At 36.6% G+C, this 23,295-nt stretch overlaps 1 protein-coding gene across 16 annotated transcripts in view; it reads left to right on the forward strand.

Moving 5' to 3' along the window:
• The window catches only part of SMG7 (SMG7 nonsense mediated mRNA decay factor), an 84,546-nt gene that overhangs the window by 53,429 nt on the left and 7,822 nt on the right, over nucleotides 1-23,295 (forward strand). For 9 of the 16 annotated variants that reach the window (XM_070267847.1, XM_070267853.1, XM_070267844.1 and 6 more), the window contains 13 exons: nucleotides 3,301-3,472; nucleotides 4,657-4,728; nucleotides 5,596-5,746; nucleotides 6,135-6,270; nucleotides 10,069-10,231; nucleotides 10,583-10,739; nucleotides 13,965-14,035; nucleotides 15,286-15,346; nucleotides 17,910-18,029; nucleotides 18,931-19,219; nucleotides 21,159-21,303; nucleotides 21,785-22,167; nucleotides 22,787-23,158. In XM_070267847.1, the coding sequence (XP_070123948.1) occupies nucleotides 3,301-3,472; nucleotides 4,657-4,728; nucleotides 5,596-5,746; nucleotides 6,135-6,270; nucleotides 10,069-10,231; nucleotides 10,583-10,739; nucleotides 13,965-14,035; nucleotides 15,286-15,346; nucleotides 17,910-18,029; nucleotides 18,931-19,219; nucleotides 21,159-21,303; nucleotides 21,785-22,167; nucleotides 22,787-23,158 (2,292 nt within the window). Of the gene's footprint in view, nucleotides 1-3,300; nucleotides 3,473-4,656; nucleotides 4,729-5,595; nucleotides 5,747-6,134; nucleotides 6,271-10,068; nucleotides 10,232-10,582; nucleotides 10,740-13,964; nucleotides 14,036-15,285; nucleotides 15,347-17,909; nucleotides 18,030-18,930; nucleotides 19,358-21,158; nucleotides 21,304-21,784; nucleotides 22,168-22,786; nucleotides 23,159-23,295 lie in introns of all 16 variants that reach the window. The other 7 variants (XM_005609779.4, XM_070267849.1, XM_070267842.1 and 4 more) reach the window with 1 other exon arrangement.

Genomic DNA, 23,295 nt, shown 5'->3' on the forward strand with positions numbered 1-23,295 from the left:
AAGTTTAGCCCTGAGCTGAACATCCACCGCCAGTCCTCCTTTTTTTGCTGAAGGAAATTGGCCTGGAGCTAACATCCATGCCTATCTTCCTCTACTTTATATGTAGGATGGCTTCATAAGTGGTGCATAAGTCCACACTGGGGATCTGAACTGCAAACCCCAGGCCACTGAACTGGAACCTGAGAACTTAACCACTATGCTACTGGGCCGTCCCCAATGATTCTTATTTTTATGATGTGACATACATGTAATAGATTTCCAGAGGTTTAATTGGACATTGATAAACGAATCTGTGAGGAAGTAAAGCAAGAATTATCATTTTTATTGAGGGGGCATGGTATTTGCTAAAACACTTTGTAAGCAGGTGAATGATAAAATCATTCAAATGTCTCAAAATATTGTTTTATAAGGAAAAATATATAGGTAATCTAATTTTGCAATTTATTTTTTGAAATTTTTATAATCATTGATTTTTTTCCCCACCTGCATTTCATAGGCAATGGTTGAATAATTACAACAGCTGTAGAATGAACAGTAACCTTTTTTTCAGATATCAATATTAATAGGACTTTTTACTTGCATTTTTATATTATTTTGATTTGATAATTGTAACAGTTAGTGATGTTGCTAACAATAATGTTTCATACATCTTTCTTGATTACAAGCGGTGCAGATTAAGCCATCAGATTGAGAAAGTAGACCAAGTCCAGATCATTGTACAACCTTCTAGGCTAAGATGAGTTTTGAATTTTAATCTTAAATGTAGTTGCAAGCCATTGAAGAGTAGGCAAGGGGGTAACATGGTGAGATTTGCATTTTTAAAAGGTTACCCTGGATGTGAATTAGCAGGGGTCAGGAATGGAAGCTAGTTAGGATGTTACAGTAGTAATGGAAAGAAATTGATGGATTTTTGAAGTATAGCCAATAGGACTTGCTGATGGTTTGGATTGGATATGTGGAATCAGGGTAAGGGAAGAGTCAAAGATGACTTGAGTTGTCTTAGTTCTCCATTCTTAGCATTGAGTGAAGAGGTAAAGAGCAGTGAAATAGTGTAATAAGTTTTTTCACAGGATAATTGCCAAATACAGTTTTGTTCAATTTATGAAACATCTGTTTCTCTTCTTTGGTTCCACCTTGTCTCTGCCTCTAAACCAACTAGAAACACTCTCACCCAGAATCTTTGAGCCAGCAGAAACTTTTCTGATATCTCCACCCACAACTCCTGGATTCAGGCAAAAAGTTCCACATGATGTTTTAACCGTGTTTATTTACTTTTTGTGAACATTCTTTTTTCTTCTTCATAGATGCTCAGCCTTGCCTAGTTTTCCAGTCTGTTCTTTCAGTACCTAATCAGCTCAGTTCTTTATCTTCTGTCACGTTTCTTCATGCCATCTTCCACAGTCATCTGTTGTTTTTTTCCATTTTTTGTTCCTTTCCTGTGCTTCTTGCCTTCTAGCCATTCTGGGCATTAACTTGTTTACCCAGTTTTATGTTAGCAAATTTCTTGCCCATTACAAATGTACAGGTATAAGTAAAGATGAAGTAGATAATTTGTATGCTTGGTGAGAAAGGGTTCACGGAATTTATATTCAGTTATGGAGGTGGTTTTTAGGGAAAAGGTGGGACATTTCAAATCTTTCTGAGTTGGGTCCTCAAGGTGTCTTATTTTGTATTGTGAATTCTGCACGTTAGAAAGAGTGGTAATAGAGCCAAAGTATGTCTAATTCTGTAGGCTTAGTCACATCACTTGATATTTCTGTTGCTTTCATATCCTCATCTGAAAAAAGGAGTTTTATATCTATGTATACTGTATTGCTACTAGTTTAACATGAGGATAAAATGAGACAAATGTATCAAATAATCTAGGGAATAAAGTTTATTATAAATGTAGAATATTCAGTTGGCCTATGCTGTCTGTCATGTTTGATAACTCTCCCTCCCCGTTTCTCCCTTTCCTCTCTTTCCCCCCTACTTTATGTACTTGTCTTGCAGACAAAGATGCAGATTTTCTTATTCATCTCTGTGTCTCTATTGCTTACCATGGTGTCTGATACAATAATTAAATATTTGAATGAATGTATTTGTAAGTAAATATTTGAATGAATGAGAATAGAATGAAAAACTGTTTGGGGACCAAGAGTGAAACCTTTGGGGGATAGGGTGGGAGGAGAAAAGCCTTCGAGTGGGGACTGAAAAGGAATGATTGGTGAGATAAAAAGAACTAGAAAAGCTCAGTGATCAACCATAAGATCAGCTGTTTTAAATGCAGCAGAGAGGTCCAGTAAGATGATGACTGAAAGATGTCCATTGTATTTACTTATCAGATAACTGGTTGTCACATTGACAACAGTTTCACTAGAGTGGTACTAGGTGGTAGAATGGGAAGAGGGGTTGTGTGGAAGCCAGATCATAATGGATTAAGGAGTGAATCAGAATTGATGAAGCAGGTATGATACATGGACTCCTTTGAAGGAGTTTAGTTGAGAATAGGAAGAGACATTAGAAGGTTGCTAGAGGAGGAGTCTAGGGTCAACGGAGAGTGTTTGGTTCTGGGTTTGTTTTTTGTTTTGTTTTTTTTTTTCAGTTCTTGCTTGTTAGATAAAAGAGTGAGGGGATGGCAGGCAAGAGACAGAAAAGAATAAAATAGTCATGCTTAGGCAGAGGAATTAGATCTGATTAGGAGGAGGAACCTCTCATACTGTAAGATTAGAGAAGAAATGTTGGGCAAGAATGGGTGGTCTGTATAATGTCAAAAGTCCCTTCCAGATATGTAGTACCATCAGATCTACTGTGTGTGAAAAACGTGAACTGTTCTTGGGCTTAAGAAAATAAATCTCAAGAAACTCCTAAAGTCTGACAAATGTGTTGGCTTGCATTTAAGTCAGGTTTGTAACCAACCAATCTTTGATGGTTATTGTGTTATTTCTAAGAGGATAACACGCAATCTAGTTAGGGTAACACACTATCTATTTAGTAGATGGATAATTTCATGGAGTTGCTTGCTGAATGTGTCTGTATACCCTAGTCAGGTAAAGTATTTCTAAAAAATGCTGCTGTTCCTTTTGGATACACATCTTGGGTTACTCTAATACTTGAAAATTGAAAAGATATGATTTTTAATGAATGTTACTAGTTATCCTATGAAAGGTTACCATATAATTTTCTTACAGTCCTTGCTCAGATCTCTAGCAGTATGGGATATTAGATACATCTGTTAAAGTATACAGACTTTACTGGTACAACATTTCTGACTTACCAGTTCTGACTTAATAGTAAATCTTGCTCATGTTTTCCTTTTAGTTATTACAAGAACTGTGTACAGTGTTTAATGTAGATTTACCATGCCGTGTGAAGTCTTCCCAGTTGGGAATTATCAGCAATAAACAGACGCATACCAGCGCCATAGTGAAGCCGCAGTCTAGCTCCTGTTCCTATATCTGCCAGCACTGCCTCGTCCACCTTGGAGACATTGGTGAGCCTTTGGTGTGAAGGAATTGATAATACCTCCATTCTTGTCTTTGGAGTAGTCATAGAAAGAAACTCTTTTCCTTTAAACTGAGCATGCACACACAATTTAGATTGTCATTAGAAGAAACTATAAAAATGTGTTTTAAGAAACTTAGATTTTCTCAGTGTTTTGGAATTGGCAAAGGATCTTGAAGGAAGTAACTTTCACTAAGATTTAAATGTTATTCAGTCTTTATGCAGTTGTAGGCAAATAATAAACAGCAAAAATATAATCAAAGCTAAATTTTTCAAAGTGGTGCCATAATATTTTCTCAGTTAATTGCGAGGTTTATAAATTACTCCTTCTGAAGCTAGATTACCTTCTTTCCTTCCTACTAGTGCTTTAAAAGCTAATTTTTGTTTCCTTTTTAAAGTTAAATTTGTATTTCTATTTTATATGTTTTATCTGGGAGTGTTATGTAACTTACTTGTTCTTGTTCATTCCTTTAAGGTGACCTTAAAAAGGTTGTAAAACAAATTAACTATAGGATTATATTTTGACTGCCCTCAAATAACAAGGAATGGAGAACATTATTTCTTTAAGTTCAGGGATTTTAGATATCTTGATGTCATAAATCATTGACTCTGTTAGGAGTCACATCAATAAGCACCAAGTTCTGCAGAGATGCAACAAGCAGCGTATTTAGGTTGTTTTTGCTTTCAGTGTATTCTTTGCACACACCTTCTTAATGTTGCAATAGATATGAGGCATTTTTCAAAATCATTTTATAAGATATTGAAGAAATACATAATTTCCAGATCATATTGTATAGTGTTTTTTGTTTTGTTTTGTTTTTAAGTGCCATATAACTCACCCCTTCTTGTGGGCCGGCTCCAGGTCACCAGCATAGTCCGTAGTGGGAGCTGGTGATGCATGACACTGGAGGACCTGAAAATGGGGGCTAGGTAAGCTTTAAAATTGGTTACATGCTGAATGTCCCAAATAGGGAAGGCCGGATGGACACTTCACACATAATCCTATAGTTAATTTGTTTTAAAGTATTTCCTATCTTCAATGATTTTAAATTAATTTTAATGTGTTTATTATCTTTAGACTTTAAAACTATACCTGTTTTGGAAATGTTACCCTACTGATTGTTTTGTTTGTTTGTTTGTTTTTAAACTAAGTTTTCTTTTTCCTCCTCTCAGCTCGATACAGAAATCAGACCAGCCAGGCAGAGTCCTACTATAGGCATGCAGCTCAGCTTGTCCCCTCTAATGGTGAGTGGGCCTCTCATGTCAACTTGTGGTTGACTATGACACTTTATTCTTTATAGCAATGTGGAAAATAACTCAAGGCTCTTCTTTCAAGTTTTATGAAAGCAAAAGATGTTGAGTTTTGGTATTAATTGTCCTATTTCTCCTTTTAACTATACATTCTATATAACCGGAAATGAATTTTTTAAAAATAAGGTAACTGTTGTCAGTAAAGCAATATAGATATAGATCCCCTAATGTGTTCTAAAATTCAACAACTCTGGCTTCCATAATGACTTATAGAATACTTAGCTCTTTAATTCTACCATTTTCCTCCCGAAAAATTATCTATTACCTAAAAGATAGCGCTTTTGTCTTTTGATGGCCTCAAAATAGGTGTTAGCAGTGATTCTTTAATTAAAGAAATTAACAGCAGATTTTTGGTGATGTAGGTCTTTCTTGTTAAGCCATATTGAAATTCCTTCAGATTCTAAAAGGAGCTCCTTGAAAGCAGGTGGCAGTGGGGCAAACTATTCGTTTCATGTTGTCTGTGGCTGCTTGCCCACTACAGTGGCAGAGTTGGGTAGTTGTGGTAGAGACTCTTGGCCCACAAAGCTAAAAATATTTACTATCTAGCCTTTTCTGACGTCTTATTTGAACTTACAGTGCTCTCCGCCCTACTTATGTGACTTTTTAAACTAAACATAGTATGTACCGTCAGTGAAGTGTGCTGTTTTATGTTATGCCCATTTGTAATGAAGTAGCCATGAGATTTACTTTATAAAATACTCCCCATTATTAATTTAAAGGTTTAAAAACTGATCATCTGTATTCTGATAGCAAGACTTTGTGCATCTTGGGTTACTTTAGAATCTTCACTTTCTCCTCTAGGTCAGCCTTACAACCAGTTGGCTATCTTAGCTTCTTCCAAAGGAGACCACCTGACCACAATTTTCTACTACTGCAGAAGCATTGCTGTGAAGTTCCCTTTCCCAGCTGCCTCCACTAATCTACAAAAAGCACTTTCTAAAGCACTGGAAAGGTAGGGTTGACTTTTCCAAGAGGACTTTGTGTAACCCGGTAGCCTTTTACCCCTCAAATTTGGGCATACAAGAAATAATAGCCAGTTACTGATGCTTGTTTTTTCTTATAGTTGCCTAATTTCTAAACATATAGATGTATTGTAATAGTTTTGTGGGTAGTTGTCACTGAATTTCGACCATCCAGCATCTGATTTGCTCCGAGTAGAGTACAGGCTGCTGAATGCGAACTCCTCTGAGTGTGTTGCAGTTGCAAAGTTAGTCACGTACAGAGTCTTCTGTGTGTGTGTCAAGTGCTCAAATCATGTGTTTTTGCAAACTGAAGCCTCCTTTAAGAGGTTTGAGCCATTTTGCTGCCTAAGATTCATGGAAATTTTTCTTTCATTTCAGCCGGGATGAGGTGAAAACCAAATGGAGTGTTTCTGACTTCATCAAGGCCTTTATTAAATTCCACGGTCATGTGTACCTGAGTAAGAGCTTGGAAAAGTTGAGCCCTCTTCGAGAGAAATTGGAAGAACAGTTTAAGGTTAGATTTCAAAAATAGAGAATTTTCTGTCTTTTTTAAATCAGGAAGCATAAGATTTGGAGGACGCTGACTCGCAGTTTTTATGTCATTACTTAACTGTGAATTATTGGTAAAAGTTAAATTTGAAATGTATGAAATCCTTGCCTACAGCATCCCCTCAATTCAAACTGAGGTACTGTCTATATAAAGAAATACAGCAGCGGTGGTTTCATTAAGTAGCTGCTATTTGGCAGAAAGTATCAAAGTGGGGAAAAAACAACTCCTCCTTCCTTCTCAGACTAAGCCCCTTTGTTCCTCAATTTTGAAAGTACTGCTTTTGATGGTTTCTGTATTCTTAGATATGATTCTGTTACCTACTTTATAGATATCTCCATTCTGCAAGCCGAGCTCATTATTTCTATTGTGCTTTGATCCATCAGGATTTCTGGTAGTTTGAAGGAAAGAAATGAGAATTTCATTCAATAGGAATATTTTTTTTAGTGATTTGTATAAGGACATAAAATTAAGTAAACTTTGTTCTGTTTATATATATGAAAGTGATCTCTTATTAATGTATTAAATTAGCAGTTTAAATGTAATCTATAAAATATGGGAGAAGTCAAAATTGTGTTAACTTTATTTTTAATTCATTTATTCAATAAATATTTGACCATTGTGTATCAGTCACTGTTTTAGTCACTGGGACCAACAGTAAACAAGACAGTCTCTAAGAACATTTTATATTTCTTGGTTACTTCTGGGTATCTCTATATACACTTGGGGAATTGTCTATAACTGCTTTACACTTTTATAAGTATTATAAAAGTCTCATATTCCAGAGACTGTAGGACTTAGACAGTTAAGAGACATAAGTTAGCCAAATATAGTCAGTATGAAATAGTTTTTACAGATAATCATTTTTTAATTGATAGTTTTTATGTGCAAGAGATTATACTAAATAACTATAATAGAAATAGTTTGTTTTAAAATAAGCTTCTAGAGTCCCCTGCTGTTTTCTGCTTCTCTTAGTGGCCTATTTAAAATTAGACCGTGATTTATAGAGTTGGGTGCATGAAAAGAATAACTTTTTAACGCCCTAGGCTATTCAGCCTGAAAAGAACAAGTCTAAATAGTTTCATTGTAAGTTTTCAGGTGTATGAAGGATTATTTAAAAAACGTATCTGTGTCTTTCCTGAGGTCAGAAATAAAATTAAATCCTAAAATTTAAGTAGAGATCTGTAAGAAGTTGCTGAAGATTCTCTCTTTTGAGAACTTAAAAGTTGGATTGACAGCCATCTTTCTTGGATGGTTTAGGTGCAGTCCTGTTAGTAGCAGGGCATTGGACTAGATGACCTCTTGAGATTGCTTCCAGCTCTGGTTCTTTGAGAGACATACTACCTAAATGGGAGGGAGGGAGAATGTACCTTAATGAGATCTTGTCTCTGTAAGTTACTTTAGTCTAGAATCTAGTCATTTTTGCATTTGGTTCAACCTCAAACACTAATATTCTCTTCAGATATCTATTTCTGTATGTGAAGTTCTGGTGGGTGTATGTGGGCAATTGCTAAAATACACTTTGGAATATCATTTCAGTACTCTAAAGTTAAACATAGTATGAGACAGATCTATTTTAACACTTACCCAATACTGAAATATCAGAAGAACATTATTGGAGTGAAATTTTAGCATAGTTGAGTAAATACTCAAAAGTGTTTCTAAAGCCTCTGTAGATAATCAGTATCATCCACACTTCAGTGTGTCTCTCTAACTTGCAGTTTTTAGCTACTAAGCAGAAATGTTTACCAAGTTGAGGTTCATTGAAGGATTTAAGGCCTGGGATTTGGGAATTGAAATACAAGGCTTTTTATATCTGTTAAATGTGTGCTTTTCCCTAATGGTGTTTAGTCAGTATAGTCCTCAGCTGCTGTTAAAAAGCGTCTTTGACTCACAGTAGGTCAGTTCCAATTTGATTTTGTTCTTGGGGAGACCCTCTACTCACTACAATACAATCTAAATTTTATGAAATTACAACTGAATAATTACGCATTTACTTGTCAAGGTGTGGGTTTTCACTGAGTACTTCACTGAGTTTTTATTGAGTACCTGCTGTGTGCCATGTGCTCTTCTAGGCTCTTGGAGATACAGGAGAGAACAAGACAAAGTCTGGGCCTTCGTGAACTTATATTATCACTTGCTAGTCTAGGCCACACTCGTATGCGTTAGCACTTCCATGTATACACAAAAAAGTCCTTTAGAGGGCTGTGATTCTGTTCTGTAGGATGTTGCCTTCTAAAATAAATGCCAGTGGATTTATAGATACAAGGGATACATTGCTGTATTATACTCATAAGAAAAAAAGCTTTTTGAAAAATACAAATTAATATTCTCATTTTATGCCAATATTATTCATTTGTGTAAATGGTCAGCTTATCTAGAAGGTTGGATGTTCAGATTGAAGGAGAAATTCTGTGGGAGAATTCTGGAGAAAAGATAGGATTTCAGGACTTAGTGAGGAAAGGAAAGAAATTCTTGATGCCTTTGGAGAAGCAGTAAGCATTCTAGATGTATATACTGGAATGGCAGATGACAAGGAGGCTGAGAGATGATAGGGAGAGTAGAGTTAAAGTGGAATGGAATTGTGTCTATTGCCAATGATAATGTGAAAGATCTTGCTAATAGAATCATAGAACTTATTTTGGCTATTTCAGATTCTTTAACATGTAAATAGAAAAAGAAATCTCAGGGCAAAGGCAGCTCTAAATTTCTGAGATGGTGGGATCTCTTGTCACTGCTGGTAAAACTGTAAGTAAGGTTATCTATTGTCACCATAAAGCTAGTGATAGTGACTCCCTGCTGTCTCTCAAAATTTTCCCTGGGCAAGGAGGGAGGTTGAGGTTGGCTGTGGTGAAGCCAAGATAGCATCTCTAAGTAGATATCAACTTTGTTAGGAACTTGTGTTTGAAAAATATTTAATATGGGAGTTATCTAAAACAACTGCGGATATTAAGGTAGAAGGGTGTTTAAGTTGAGGCCACCAACTCAGAGCATGTAGGTGAATTCTTCGTTACAGTGCTGGTTAGCAGGTCACTACAAACACACAGTTATTAAGTAAAAGAAATTTGATGATGAAGATCTTGCATGTACTTTTCCAATAGAGGAAAATATCAGTGTAATAATTTCTAGAAGTGCCTGTAACACGTTTGTGATGGCGTTAGTCTGTCATTTACCATGTGTTTCAGAGTATATTCTTGCTATATACCTCAAATATAAATAAGTTTAAATGTATCAAGCCTTTGAAAGAGTAAATTTTATGACGTATTTTGGAAGTCATACGTTACATATCAAGAGTTCAAAAATGTATTTTTTTGTCTTTTTGTTTGAAATTCTGTTTTTCACTGTGCATCTACTTTCTAGTCATTGGTCTCAATTTAGTAGTTTAGTACATGTGCATCTCTTATAAAACAGCTTCTAATGGATTAAGATGTATAAATTTATTGATGGACCCCCAAAACTTCTTTTTTCAGATCACATTGAAAAAATATGTAGTTTCTCAGGGAAAAAAAAGTATTGTGAAAAACAGCTCAGACAGGTCTATGTTGTCTGGGTTAATTCCTTTCAAGGCAGAGAGTCAGCATGAGAGACATCAGACCACATCAGACTCGATTAAAATACTGGAGTTAAGAGTAGAACAATTTACTCATCTGTTAATTCTACTGTTACCCATGTGGCTGTAAATATAGACTGCTAGTTTAATTCTTGTGTTGAAGATGGTTCCTGTTCTTGTGATAATATGTGCAGTATTCCTGTCTTCTCTTACAGAGGCTGCTATTCCAAAAAGCTTTCAACTCTCAGCAGTTAGTTCATGTCACTGTCATTAACCTGTTTCAACTTCATCACCTTCGTGACTTTAGCAATGAGACGGAACAGCATAGTTACAGCCAAGATGAACAGCTGTGTTGGACACAGTTGCTGGCCCTCTTTAGTGAGTATTAAATCATTTAACTTTCTGTACCATTTTCTTTGGAAAGCATAATCTTAGGCATTTTTATCATTGTAACAAAGCATTAGTGATATGTAAAAAACAAAGTGTCCTGTATTTCTTAATATTGAATCAGGAGGCCTAGACCCTAAGTTCTATCCTTTTATCTGCTGACACCCACTTAGCAACTCTATAACATTTTTAACACTGGAAAGAAAATGCCTTTTTAGAAGGAAGCTGTAAAATATTTAAGTGTTAAGTAAGATACAGCAGAAGGCTCATAATCATATTTTAATTTGGACTGTTATACAGTTTCAAATATCTGATGCTTTCTGAATACATTTTTTCTTTAAGTGTCTTTTCTTGGCATCCTGTGCAAGTGTCCTCTCCAGAACAAGTCTCAGGAAGAGTCCTACAATGCCTATCCCCTTCCTGCAGTCAAGGTCTCCATGGACTGGCTGAGACTCAGACCCAGAGTCTTTCAGGAGGCAGTGGTGGATGAAAGACAGTAGTAAGTGTCTTAGAATTTCATGTTAGCTTGTGTGCTTTGTTTGTTTGATAGTCACAGAAAAGCAGAAACTGCCTTGTAAAACACAACATTTGAACAACGGAAGACTTTGTATTTTCCACCTACTCTCTGGAAATTGAACTGAAGACCTCTTTGTATGTTTTTCATTTATTTGTTTGAATTCTTCAAGTGAGGCACAATCTTAAAGATTTCTGACTCCCTGTGCACTCCCCCTATTCCTACTTGCCATCCTGGGGAAAAAGGCATTTATCACATTTCAAAATGAAATTAAAGTAAAACCAAGTTGTTTCTTATCCATTACAACATGCCTCAATTTTCTGTTCAGGTGTTAAGGGGAGAGAGTTTTACTTCATTTTTCTATACATAAGTTATTTGTTAATACTTCACAGTGACACCCAATTTGAGTTATATTTGTTTGTTTTAAGCGTAGAAGATTGAAAGTTATTTTGGCTCTCTGGATTTTCTCTGTAATCTCTACTCAGAATAACTCTGACAGTTCTTAGAAACTACTGATTTCACAGTGACAAATGAAAGCTTTCCATTTACCTTTCATTATAGGGATAAATACTTCCTTTACAGCAAGTTGCAGTGAGTAGTAAGTTCATCCCTGCATATTTTTTTTTTTTTTTTTTTTAAAGATTTTATTTTTTCCTTTTCCTCCCCAAAGCCCCCCCGGTACATAGTTGTGTATTCTTCGTTGTGGGTTCTTCTAGTTGTGGCATGTGGGACGCTGCCTCAGCGTGGTCTGATGAGCAGTGCCATGTCCGCGCCCAGGATTCGAACTAACGAAACACTGGGCCGCCTGCAGCGGAGCGCGCGAACTTAACCACTCGGCCACGGGGCCAGCCCCAATCCCTGCATATTTTGATGGTGGGTATAAGTAGAATCTCTGAAATTTCTGCTTTGTGGCTCAGCATCTACACATTGACCAAGGTCACAACCTAGAAAATGGCCAGGCTGCATTTAAGACCCTGTGATCCCTCGACTTTGTAATTCTCTTTCTTTTTCCCTCAAACCTGACTATAAGCTCCTTCATTTTTGATTTTGTCATGAATAGATTTTAGCAACATAGCACAGCATACTACACATCTCCTTTTCATGTCAGTATAGGTATTAGTAAGTAATACATATTTTTAGGCATCACTTCCTTGCACAGAATTTTTATTTCTTAACCCAGAGGCTATGTAGTTTTCTTTCCCTTGTGTAATTTAGAACCCAAACTTGTGTTTGGTTCACTAAGCTGTATCAGTAATGCTATGGAAGAATTCTGTGTTTTAGATTTGCTTATAGAGTTTTCATATTTATGGGCAGGGATTGATATTTTTGTTTTGTTTTGTTTTGTTGTTCCTGTACGGTGACCATTTTGACCCATTCTGTGCATTCCCGTTTCTTGTCATGGCAAAGGATATTCAGCCAGAAGGAATAGTTTTATTTACAAACTTCCTTTTTCCTCTTTTCTTCCCCGTCATTTACTGTTCCCCCTTCCTCCTATCAGATTTATCAGGATCTTTAGAATTAAGCCTTTACAGTTATCATTGTGTCTTAAATTATGTTACTACTCATTTTAAAGACACTAGTAGGGTATTTCTCTAAATCTGGAGATTTTCTTTATATGTCTGATACATTAAAGTGATAATCTTCATTTATGTCTTTTAAATAATGAAGAAACAATCCTTTGTTTTTGTGAACTCAGGATTTTACATATATTCAGATAATCTTTAGATTCTTGCTTCTGAACCTTTTCAATTTCTATAACTTGTTTTCTCCTGTACTTTTTTGAGAATGTGTTATCCTAAGGTAATAAATGTTTGAAGTAGTGATGTATATTTTCCTTTGTGGAAAGCAAAGTTAGTCTTAGGTGACTCAAAATGGGGTAAAGCAGTGTATCATTAAGGCATCTACTCATGCTCTTTTTCTGCAATTTGCGTTTGTTGAAATACAGAGAAATACAGATTTCTTGAAATCTCATATTTGTTGCATGAAGATTTTTCTTTTCTAATATTCTTTTTTAGGTTATGAACCTTTTTCAACTATCTCATAATATGTTACATCTGCAAAGGCTTTCAGGAGACATTTGTTCTTCACTGTTTCTTCTTATATATATATATATATTTTTTTTTTTTTTCTTTTAAAGATTGGCACCTGAGCTAACATCTGTTGCCAATCTTTTTTTTTTTTGTCATCTTCTTTTCCCCAAAGTCCCCCAGTACATAGTTGTATATTCTAGTTGCAGGTCCTTCCCGTTCTGCTATGTGGGATGGTGCCTCAGCATGGCTTGATGAGCTGTATTAGGTCTGCGCCAGGATCCGAACCGGCGAAACCCTGAGCCGCTGAAGCAGAGCGCTCGAACTTAACCACTCAGCCATGGCGCTGGCCCCCCTCTTATATTTTATATATATATATTCATTGTTTTTTTAAATAGCATTTTCCATATTTCAAAGTGTACAACTGTCAGAAATAGTTCTCTACTTCCAGTTTTTTCCATGATGTGATATTTATATGCAATTTTTCTGTCCTGGGCACCTCACCCTAGGCCTTTTATTTAACCACACTTTTCACCAGCATTGGTTGTTATATATTCCAAGAAAAGCTTACTATTACCTTAAGTAGAACACGATTACTTCAAATTTAAAGTACTAAAAATATTTTTCAATATTTTGCAAACTTTTGCAAAATTTGACTGTGTATTAGGAAACAGTTTAGAGGTAAGGATATTGGAACAGTGTGTGGACTTTATTGTGTCATAAACAAAAAGGCATTTTCATCACCTTGAACAGAGAATGTGATTAACTGTGGTGTAACCATATCCTGTCACAGTTTAAGAACTAACACTCAGTTCCACAACTGATAACTTGAGTGAAATCTCCATGGAAACATAATGTGTTGTTTCTCTGGTCACAGTTTTCTCAGTCAATATCAATTTCCGGTCTTTAAAACTAACAAATTATTTTCACCAGTTGTTAAATTCGGAGCCTGGGAAATGATCTGCAGTAGTAGGTCCCTATCCTGGAAATTTGACCCTTCTCGTGTATCTTTTTATCTAGACACCTTTGAAAATATGTTTTAGGAGATCATATGGGCTTTAAAATGCTGAAGCAAGGGAAAAATACAGAAAGTCTATGTCCTATAGATAACATTTTCGTGGCTTATTAGTGTTCTGGTTTCTCTTGTGTACAAAAAAGTCTGAACTGTTTGTTTAATTTACAGCATTTGGCCCTGGCTAATTTCTCTTCTAAATAGTTTTCATCCCCATGAAGAGGATCTTTCAAGTACTAATGGTAAGACTAAGGTCTGCCTTAACCTTGTGCTGTTGACATTGCTCCCCATCACTAATAGTGGGCTCAAGGCCCGAGAGGAACAGAGAAACTCTTTAGGATACAAAAGGTTTTTGTTAAGTGTTTGACTTTTAAGTTCAGTATCTCAGAAGTGAGTTTGAACTCTACACTGATGAAGTGGGTGGAAGGAGAGGTAATGTTCTTCCAGTTCTTTCAGTAGCTTATTCTCCTGTTTAGCTACATTTGAATAGGAGTCCAGAGAGTGCAATGCCTTCAAATTCTTTCCATCTTTTTCCCTTCCTCCTCATTCTTACTATTTTTTTTAAAAAGGACTAATGTGAATAACATTATTCTGTCAAAGTAATACCTGCTTATCATATAGAACATTTGGAATATACAAGCATAAAGAACATAAGTCATCCATAGTTCTCTCATACAGAGATACTTTTTCCGTCATATTCAAGTCATAGTGTATTTCCTTTAGGCCTGTATCTTATGTATACATATACACGTCTGCATGTGATCGGTATCAGATACAGCTTTGTACCATTTTTTAAATTTAACATTATATTGCTAGCATTTTTCTTTGTCATTTAAACATTTCAAAACATGATTTTTACTGGCTGCATAATATTCTGTCCTATGGCTATGCCATTAATTTATTTAATCATAGTCCATTTGCTTTAAAATTTTCCCCATGCTAAAAAATCCTGCACTGAACAATCTGTAGTTGACTCCTTTCTGATTATATTTCTTCCATTAGATCAGTGCTAAAGTTGTGTTAATTTGCAAATGAGTCACCTGGGATCCTGTTAAAATGCAGTTTATGATTCAGTATGTTTGGGATAGTGCCCAAAACTCTGCAGTTCGTACAAGCTCCCAAGTGATGTCAATGTTGTTATTCAATACTTTGACTAACAAAGAGATACCTAAACAATTAGGATTACTGGATCTGAGGCTGTGAATTTTTAAGACTGCTGGAAAAAAAAGTCTGTTGTACCCATCCTCCTCAGCATTGAGTAGTAGGTGAGTAGTAGGGCAGTGTCTAGGGCCCAAAGGCAAAATGGAGGATTTAATAGTTGTTATTTTGTTAGGATTACTGTAAAGAACAACAGAGAACTATGAGCATTATAGATAGTTTCTTTCTGTGTAGAAGATAATTATTTTTTGTTTATTTTTTCAGTGGGCATTATTCTCCTGAACAACAGTATTTTAATTACAATGTTTACAAATCTTGATTTCTGCTTCTCTAGTTACACCACTTCCAGAGGAGTTTGAGTTACAAGGATTCTTGGCTTTGAGACCTTCTTTCAGGTGGGTGGCAGCTGAAGGAGGTTTGTTTCATTGCCTGTGATTGCAGTATTAAAGTTAACAGGAATCACGCTTGAGTGTAGAGGAACCTTAAATCTATCCCAGCTTTGTCTTGTTTTCCCAGCAGCAAACTAATAGTGAATGTTTTTTGATGTGAAATGGATTTGTGTATGTCATGCCTTTAATTCCTGTGTTATATGAATACTAAATACTTAAAAAATATGGAGGAAAGGAAAATTGCTTCTCCCAAGTGATATTTAATCACTGAATTTTACGTTTTATACTTCTCTTGAAATTAGAGGGAAAGTCAAAAATGGGAACCAAATGTAAGTCAAAGAATATTGCTTGACATTTTTTGTATCAATAATAATGATAAAGCAGTCTAGTTTTCCAATCTTCCTTCATCTCTTTTTTTCCTCTTTCAGAGGAATAAACGACTTACTTCTTTTCAGGTCTAACCCTTTCGTCTGGGTCCTTGATCCCATCCCTTCCTACCTCGCCAAGAACCTTCCTCCGTTACCCTCTCTTTGCATTGTATTTCCATTATCTTTCATTTTTTTAACAACTAATTACTTCCTTTTAGTTTGGTAACATACAAATATGCCCTGTTCTTTTTAAAAAGTAAAATTCATAACCCCATCTTTCTCTTCATTATCAGACTTCTTAAAAGAGTAGTGTGGGCTAACCTTACTGACTCCACTCTCAGTCATTTCTTAGCCTACTGCACATTTAGCTATCAGTGCTCTCCTATTTATGAAATTCTGCTGACTTCTTTGTAATTTTTATCCTATTTGATTTTCTTTAACATTGAGTATGTTGATCCCCTTCCTTCATGAAACCTTCTTTTCCTTAGCTCTGTGACACCACTCTTCTTTTACCCTTAACGCTCAGTCTTTCACTCTTTCTTTTGTACCAAATGCCTCAGAATATTGGTACTCTCCAAGGTTCTTTTCCTTCCCCTTTCCTTCCCACTTTCTCCATTCTCCTTGGTGATCAAATCCATCCCTTTGTCTTGAGCTTTCATTTCATGGATAGTAAGTCCAAAATTTTCAGTTCTGACTTCTTTTGGAGTTTGGACTCATATTTCTAACAATATGATCTCTCTTATGCATCTCAAACTTTAACATGACCAAAAATGAACTTATGTTTTGTTATTTGGTCAACAAAAAATGATCTTTCTGTATTTATCTGTGTGCCATTATCTACCTACATGAACAAGTTAGAAATCTGAAAAATCCTTTTTCTGTTAATTTTTCTCATAAAGTCTTTGTGATTCTGTGTCCAAAATGCATCTTAGATACAGCTCCTTTCATTTATTTCTGCATGGTTCAGACTTTTATCACCATTTACCTGGAATATAGAAAAGCTTCCTAATCAAGCTTCCTAATCAACCCCCCTACTTACAGTCCCTCTCCTTCTAATAGTTATTTCTACCCTGCTTCCACAATTATGTCTTTAAAGTATAGACCTGATGATGTCCCATTACTAATATAAAAACTTCAATTTACCCACCCCCAGTTACTCTACTGTCTTTTTTAGCTTGACATCCAGATGATTAGTTTTTCAGCCACATTTTCTATCACTATCTAGTCCTTAGTTTTAAGTCATGTTTTCTGCCACTTCCACTCCCTCCCCCTCAATTTTAATATGTAGCATACTTTCACTATGTTGTATTCTTGAATAGCTCTGCATCTTTATTCCTCCAAAACTTTGTTCATGCTATACCTAGAACATTCCCTTTTCCTCTCTGCCCTTCCCTTAGCAACCTGTAAGCACTTACCCATACCTGTCTGAGGTCCAGCTCAGGTGTCACTTGCTCTGTGAAACCTTTTCAGAGCTTATGAGAAGCAACTAACCCTCCTTTTACTATGCTCTCTTATTCTTTGCATAGTTTTTATTGTAGTACTTGTCAGATTAAATCATAATTATCTGTTCCTTAAGATAGGGACTATTTCTCATTTATCTGTGTGCTCAGCATCTAGCCTACTGCCTGGCAATTCTTAGATTCTTTAAAAAAAGAGAGAGAGAGATACAGTGTCTTGAGTTTAAGACGAAGAAATCTGAGAAATCCTTATTTTTTCAGTTGATTTACCTTCCTAATTTCATTGAGTTTTTTGCTGTATATACTTTATGATATTTATACATTTTTCTGATTTAGATTTGGCCACTTTAAAGTGGATAAATTAATAGTATTTATTAGAATAGGCATCTCAGAGACCGTGAGCATTGCCATGGTCATTTCAAGAAGCAAATTACTTAGGTAATGCAAGGTAAGTGTTAATCAAAACTTTTTTCTTACAAGAAAAGAATCTTTCCTAATGAAGGGTGGTGATTTATTTGAGCTCCTCAATTAGAAAGTGAAATATAAGTAAAAAGTATCATCTTAATGTGGTAAATTTGCATATTATCTTTGGCAGCATACATTCAAACAAATGCAGTTGATGACATCAAGTAACCAGCCTGTATGGAAACATCTGAAACCATTGCAGTTAATTAGGTGAACTTGGTTGCCTGGAAAATATCTCTAGTAGTTTAATTTTCTGTAATTTGCTCATATCAATTTTAGGAACTTGGATTTTTCCAAAGGCCACCAGGGTATTACAGGAGACAAAGAGGGTCAGCAACGACAAATACGACAGCAGCGCTTGATCTCTATAGGCAAGTGGATCGCCGATAATCAGCCAAGGTATTCCTTACTGGGTACACATACACAGCCCACACACGTTTTAGGCTTTGGTATAATGCTATTGATCATAAACTCTTATGGCAAATGTTGGTGACACAATGTCAAATTATCACCCTAAGTAGACTCTTGTATCTCTATTCTTCCCATTGCACAGCCTTTTATAGAGGAGTTGGCCTTGTCTCCTTTGTTTATCATGAGCTTCTCCTCTAGTTTATAAACATCTATGTAAATCTAATTAAGTCTTATGCTCACAGTTATGGTGATTTGTATTGACAGGAGCATGGTCGTCAGTGTCAGTCAGAACAGACCTGGATGGTGCTAGTGGCTAGTTAAATACAAAGCACATATGGTAGTTGGTATAGTGGAAAGGGCACAGGTTTTAGAGTCAGACAGGTTTGAATTCAGTTTCTAGTTCTTCCACTTCCCCAAATGTGTGTCCTTAGGATCTCCTCAGTTGATTATAACCTTTCCAAAACCAGTAATTATTTCATATTCGTTCTCATATGTGGGTTTCTATCATACTGTAAACACTTAAATGGTTGCATGTTTGAATGAACTTATTACTACCTCTGAGCTTCAATTTTCACACCTATAAAACAGGTATTATAGATGGCTATTTCAAGGGCCTAGTCTAATGCCTTGTGCTTAAAACATGCTTGGTAAATGTAGCTGTAATTATTAGAAAAAATCAGAATATGTTGTGATGATGTTAAGTGTGGTAACAAGAATCTGAGTTTCTACATAACTACTTTTTGTGTTCCTGAATCCACATTGTTATATTCTGCTATTTCCAAGTTTTTAGGGCTGGGAATGTATTGCCTGTTGGATCCATACACAGTTCGATTGTTACTGTTTTTTAGGTTTATGTTTTTCATATATGGATTTATTTTTACTTTTTTAGGCTGATTCAGTGTGAAAATGAGGTAGGGAAATTGTTGTTTATCACAGAAATCCCAGAGTTAATACTGGAAGATCCCGGTGAAGCCAAAGAGAACCTCATTCTGCAAGAAACATCCGTGATAGAGTCACTGGCTGCGGATGGGAACCCAGGGCTGAAGTCAGTGCTGTCTACAGGCCGAAGTCTAAGCAACAGCTGTGACACAGGAGAGAAACCAGTGGTCACCTTCAAAGAGAACATTAAGCCACGAGAAGTGAACAGAGACCAAGGAAGAAGTTTTCCTCCCAAAGAGGTGAGAAGGGACTGTAGCAAAGGAGTAACTGTAACTAAGAATGATGGCAAGAAGGACAACACCAAGAGGAAAACAGACACCAAGAAATGCACCTTAGAAAAGTTACAGGAAACAGGAAAGCAGAATGTGGCAGTGCAGGTAAGCTGTATTTGAACTATAACGCAGGTAGAGGAAGGCTCACACAAAAGGCAAGAGTTTTCATTTTGTTACTAAAGCCTTGAGAATTTCTGTTCTGGAAGCTTGAATGGATTCTTTGAATGCTGCATAGTAAGGTCACGTAGAGAGTTATGGTAGGTGGTTATTTCATCAACTCTTGGGAATTAGAATGTGAGTGAAAAGAATCTCAACTTGGTTTGACATTTTTGTCAATTCTCTGCAGTTTTAGTGGTTTGAAATGATCAGTTTAGAGCTGTCAATTCCACAAAGAGTTATATTTCTTTTTGGAAGGTATAATTGCCATTTGTTAGTGCTATCGTGGGAAATTTGGGGTCTTTTATAGATCCAGTAGAACCAGGAGTCTATCAAGGCTTATACAATTTTTTTTTCAGATTCCCTATACAAAATAAAATGTATTCTTGGAAAGATGAGGCTCTTTTCCTTGACATTAATTCCTGTCCCACCCAGTAGCATTATATTGCTTCACTATTATCCTAGCTCATGGGAATTTGTGAAGCAAGAACCCAAGTCTCATACTGGGAAAAAAAAAAGATAAACACTGCTCAATTATTTGTGACTTTTTAAAAAAATCTTTTCAGAGAGTTACAAATGATTTCATATAAACGGAAAAGGGTCTTTGTGGTGGTTTTATCAATACCATTAATGTTTGAATAAATATGTAAGTAGTCATTTGATTTGTTAACACGATTTGGCAAATGTCTTTGTAGTAGGCATGCGGAATCTTACATTATTGAAGGTTGCTTGCACGTAAATAATACCTTCAATGCATTTTCCTTATCGGGTTTTTTTGGGGGAAAGGGAGGAATAAGAACATAATAGTTTTATTTTAAGGTTAATAGTAGGGGAGAAACAGAGAAAAACATAGTAGAAATTGAGAAAAAGCACAGAGACAGATGGGGAAAGGCAAGGAAAAGATCACATGAACTATAAAGCTGAAGGGCCAGTGTCTTAGGAGTAGAGTCCAGCATTTCCTGTCTGCTCTGCCTCCTTTCTCTGTAACTGCCTCCCAGCAAGGTCCAGACTGAAAATAAAATCTTTCTGGTCTCTCATCCCTCTTCAGTCTGCTTATAGATGATTAAAGAAAGGCTGACAGTAATCAATATATCGCCACCCGCTGTACCTCTTCCAAAGTTTTCTATAAATCCTTCCTATTTTCTCTCACTTTACTCATCTTGAGCAGTGCTTGTGTCACCTAATTCTCTCTGGCTCCATGTGTAGGATCTCGGGGCCTGTTCCTTATTTATTCTGAAGGATAGGGTTGCAGTGTAGAGGATGGATGCCTGACTGCTCCACTTAAGGCTGCCCTGATGAAATTAAACTGAGGGCCAGAGCATCTTACCTGTGCGTTAACAGTCATTATTAATTCGTAGTTCATGTGTTATTTAATGAGCTAGACTTTGAAGGGCCCTGGGGCCCATAACAGGTGGCTTAAGATCGTAGACAGCTATTTTAACCTCTTGGCATCAGGTGTCTCATTTGTAAAACAGATGAGCTCTCAGGTCCTTTTGGTGTTTAGTATTTTTATAATTTTGTGAAAGCAAAATAATTATCCTAGTAAAACTAAGCCTATATATTTTTTATTGCTAATTAAGTAATTTGTTTTGATTTTTCCATTTTTAATTTAGGTGAATTTAAATATCTTTGGTATATGCTTTTTTTTTTTACTTAATGGGGTTTTAAATACTTTCTTAGAGTAGGTGCCTCTTTCTGATACATCTGAGTTTCAGATTATTATAGATAGTTTTGCTTCTGTTGGTCATAGGTGAAATCCCAGACAGAACTAAGAAAGACCCCCGTTTCTGAAGCCAGGAAAACACCTGTAACTCAAACCCCAAGTCAAGCAAGTAACTCCCAGTTCATCCCCATTCATCACCCTGGAGCCTTCCCTCCTCTTCCCAGCCGGCCAGGTAAATATGTGTTTTGTAATTTCTTCTACTTAATCCCATCTGTGTAGAAGTTTGTGTTCATTCATTGAGTAATTTATACTCTGTCAGAGGAACATTACTAAGCCATAATGTTATAAGGTAAAAGGAAGTTCTCTTTTCCCTAATGCTTATGAAATTATTTTTGAGCTGGTTCTCTGTAGTCTATATACAAGTTCATGTTTATCATGAAGGAATTCCTGTCACTAAACGTAGATAGCATTTAAGAAACCCCGTTTAGAACACTCCACTTACTTCAGTGGATGGAAGGAGCAGCCAATAGTCTGTATTTAATTCTTGAAATCAAGTTAAAGATTGACACTTGATCCATCTTACTTGGTGGTTGGTCCCTGCCTTTTATAAGTTTATTCAAGACCTCTTCCCCACCCCACTGCAAAATAACATATTTTTGCCTTTCTTTGGCTAAGTTTCTTTGGAACTAAAGCTATGTTCTTCTATTTTGAAGGGTTCCCGCCCCCAACATATGTTATCCCCCCTCCTGTGGCATTTTCTATGGGCTCAGGTTACACCTTCCCAGCTGGTGTTTCTGTCCCAGGAACCTTTCTTCAGCCTACAGCTCACTCTCCAGCAGGAAACCAGGTGCAAGCTGGGAAACAGTCCCACATTCCTTACAGCCAGCAACGGCCCTCTGGACCAGGGCCAATGAACCAGGGACCTCAACCACCACAGCCACCTTCCCAGCAACCCCTTACATCTTTACCAGCTCAGCCAACAGCACAGTCTACAAGCCAGTTGCAGGTTCAAGCCCTAGCTCAGCAACAGCAATCCCCTACAAAAGCCGTGCCAGCTTTGGGGAAAAGCCCTCCTCACCACTCTGGATTCCAGCAGGTAAGTTACAGTTATGGCTACTTTTCAACTCCAATAAGGATGGGGGAATAATCAGTGTTTGGCTAATTAAAAATACTAGTTAGGCTTTCACATACTTGCTTAGACTTGTAATGATTATGGGAATACAAAAGTATTGTCTTGGGCATTTAAGAAAGTTCAGATGTTTTCCTTTTTACTTTTGTAAAGGATAATAGATGTTGACTATCATTCCTTATTGCTACTACTTCTCAGCTTTATAGGAAAGTATTTTCTGTAAATAATTCTCTCCTATTTGAGCATAAGCTACAGAAGGGAAATAGAATCATAATCTTGATGAGGTATTAAGATAGCTATGACACCAATGTTAAATATTTTCATCCCCACAGCACTTGAAGCGGGAGAGGGAAACACACACTCTTTCATTAAGCCTCTTAAATAATTGAACTGAAAGAGCATACGAGTTCAGTGCCCATTATCTGTTCCCAGAAAGCTCTGTCTATTGAAAACCTAAAGGGTAAAAGAAATTGCTGCATTTTGTTGGTTGTAAAATCTCTCAAGTTCATTCTGTGATTCCTGATTATTGAGTGTAAGGAACATCGCATTTTATCCTCATCTTGATGACAGGCATCTCTTTTTTTAGTATCAACAGGCAGATGCCTCCAAACAGCTGTGGAATCCCCCTCAGGTTCAAGGCCCATTAGGGAAAATCATGCCTGTGAAACAGCCCTACTACCTTCAGACCCAAGACCCCATAAAACTGTTTGAGCCGTCATTGCAACCTCCTGTAATGCAGCAGCAGCCTCTAGAGAAAAAAATGAAGCCTTTTCCCATGGAGCCATATAACCATAATCCCTCAGAAGTCAAGGTCCCAGAATTCTACTGGGATTCTTCCTACAGCATGGCTGATAACAGAGCTGTAATGGCACAGCAAGCAAATATGGACCGCAGGGGCAAACGATCACCAGGAGTCTTCCGTCCAGAGCAGGATCCTGTGCCCAGGATGCCATTTGAGGTCTATGTCTTTTCCTTTGACGTTCTCAAGTAGATGTTTACAGAGGCCCTCTGATTCTTTGCTGCTGCAGAATGCTGCTGAGTAATCAGTGCAGCTCTCGGCCTCCTCCTCACAGTTGCACAGTGTGTTTGATTCTG

The sequence above is a fragment of the Equus caballus genome, chromosome 5 (assembly GCF_041296265.1).
Source record: "Equus caballus isolate H_3958 breed thoroughbred chromosome 5, TB-T2T, whole genome shotgun sequence".
In the NCBI taxonomy this organism is placed as follows: domain Eukaryota; kingdom Metazoa; phylum Chordata; class Mammalia; order Perissodactyla; family Equidae; genus Equus; species Equus caballus.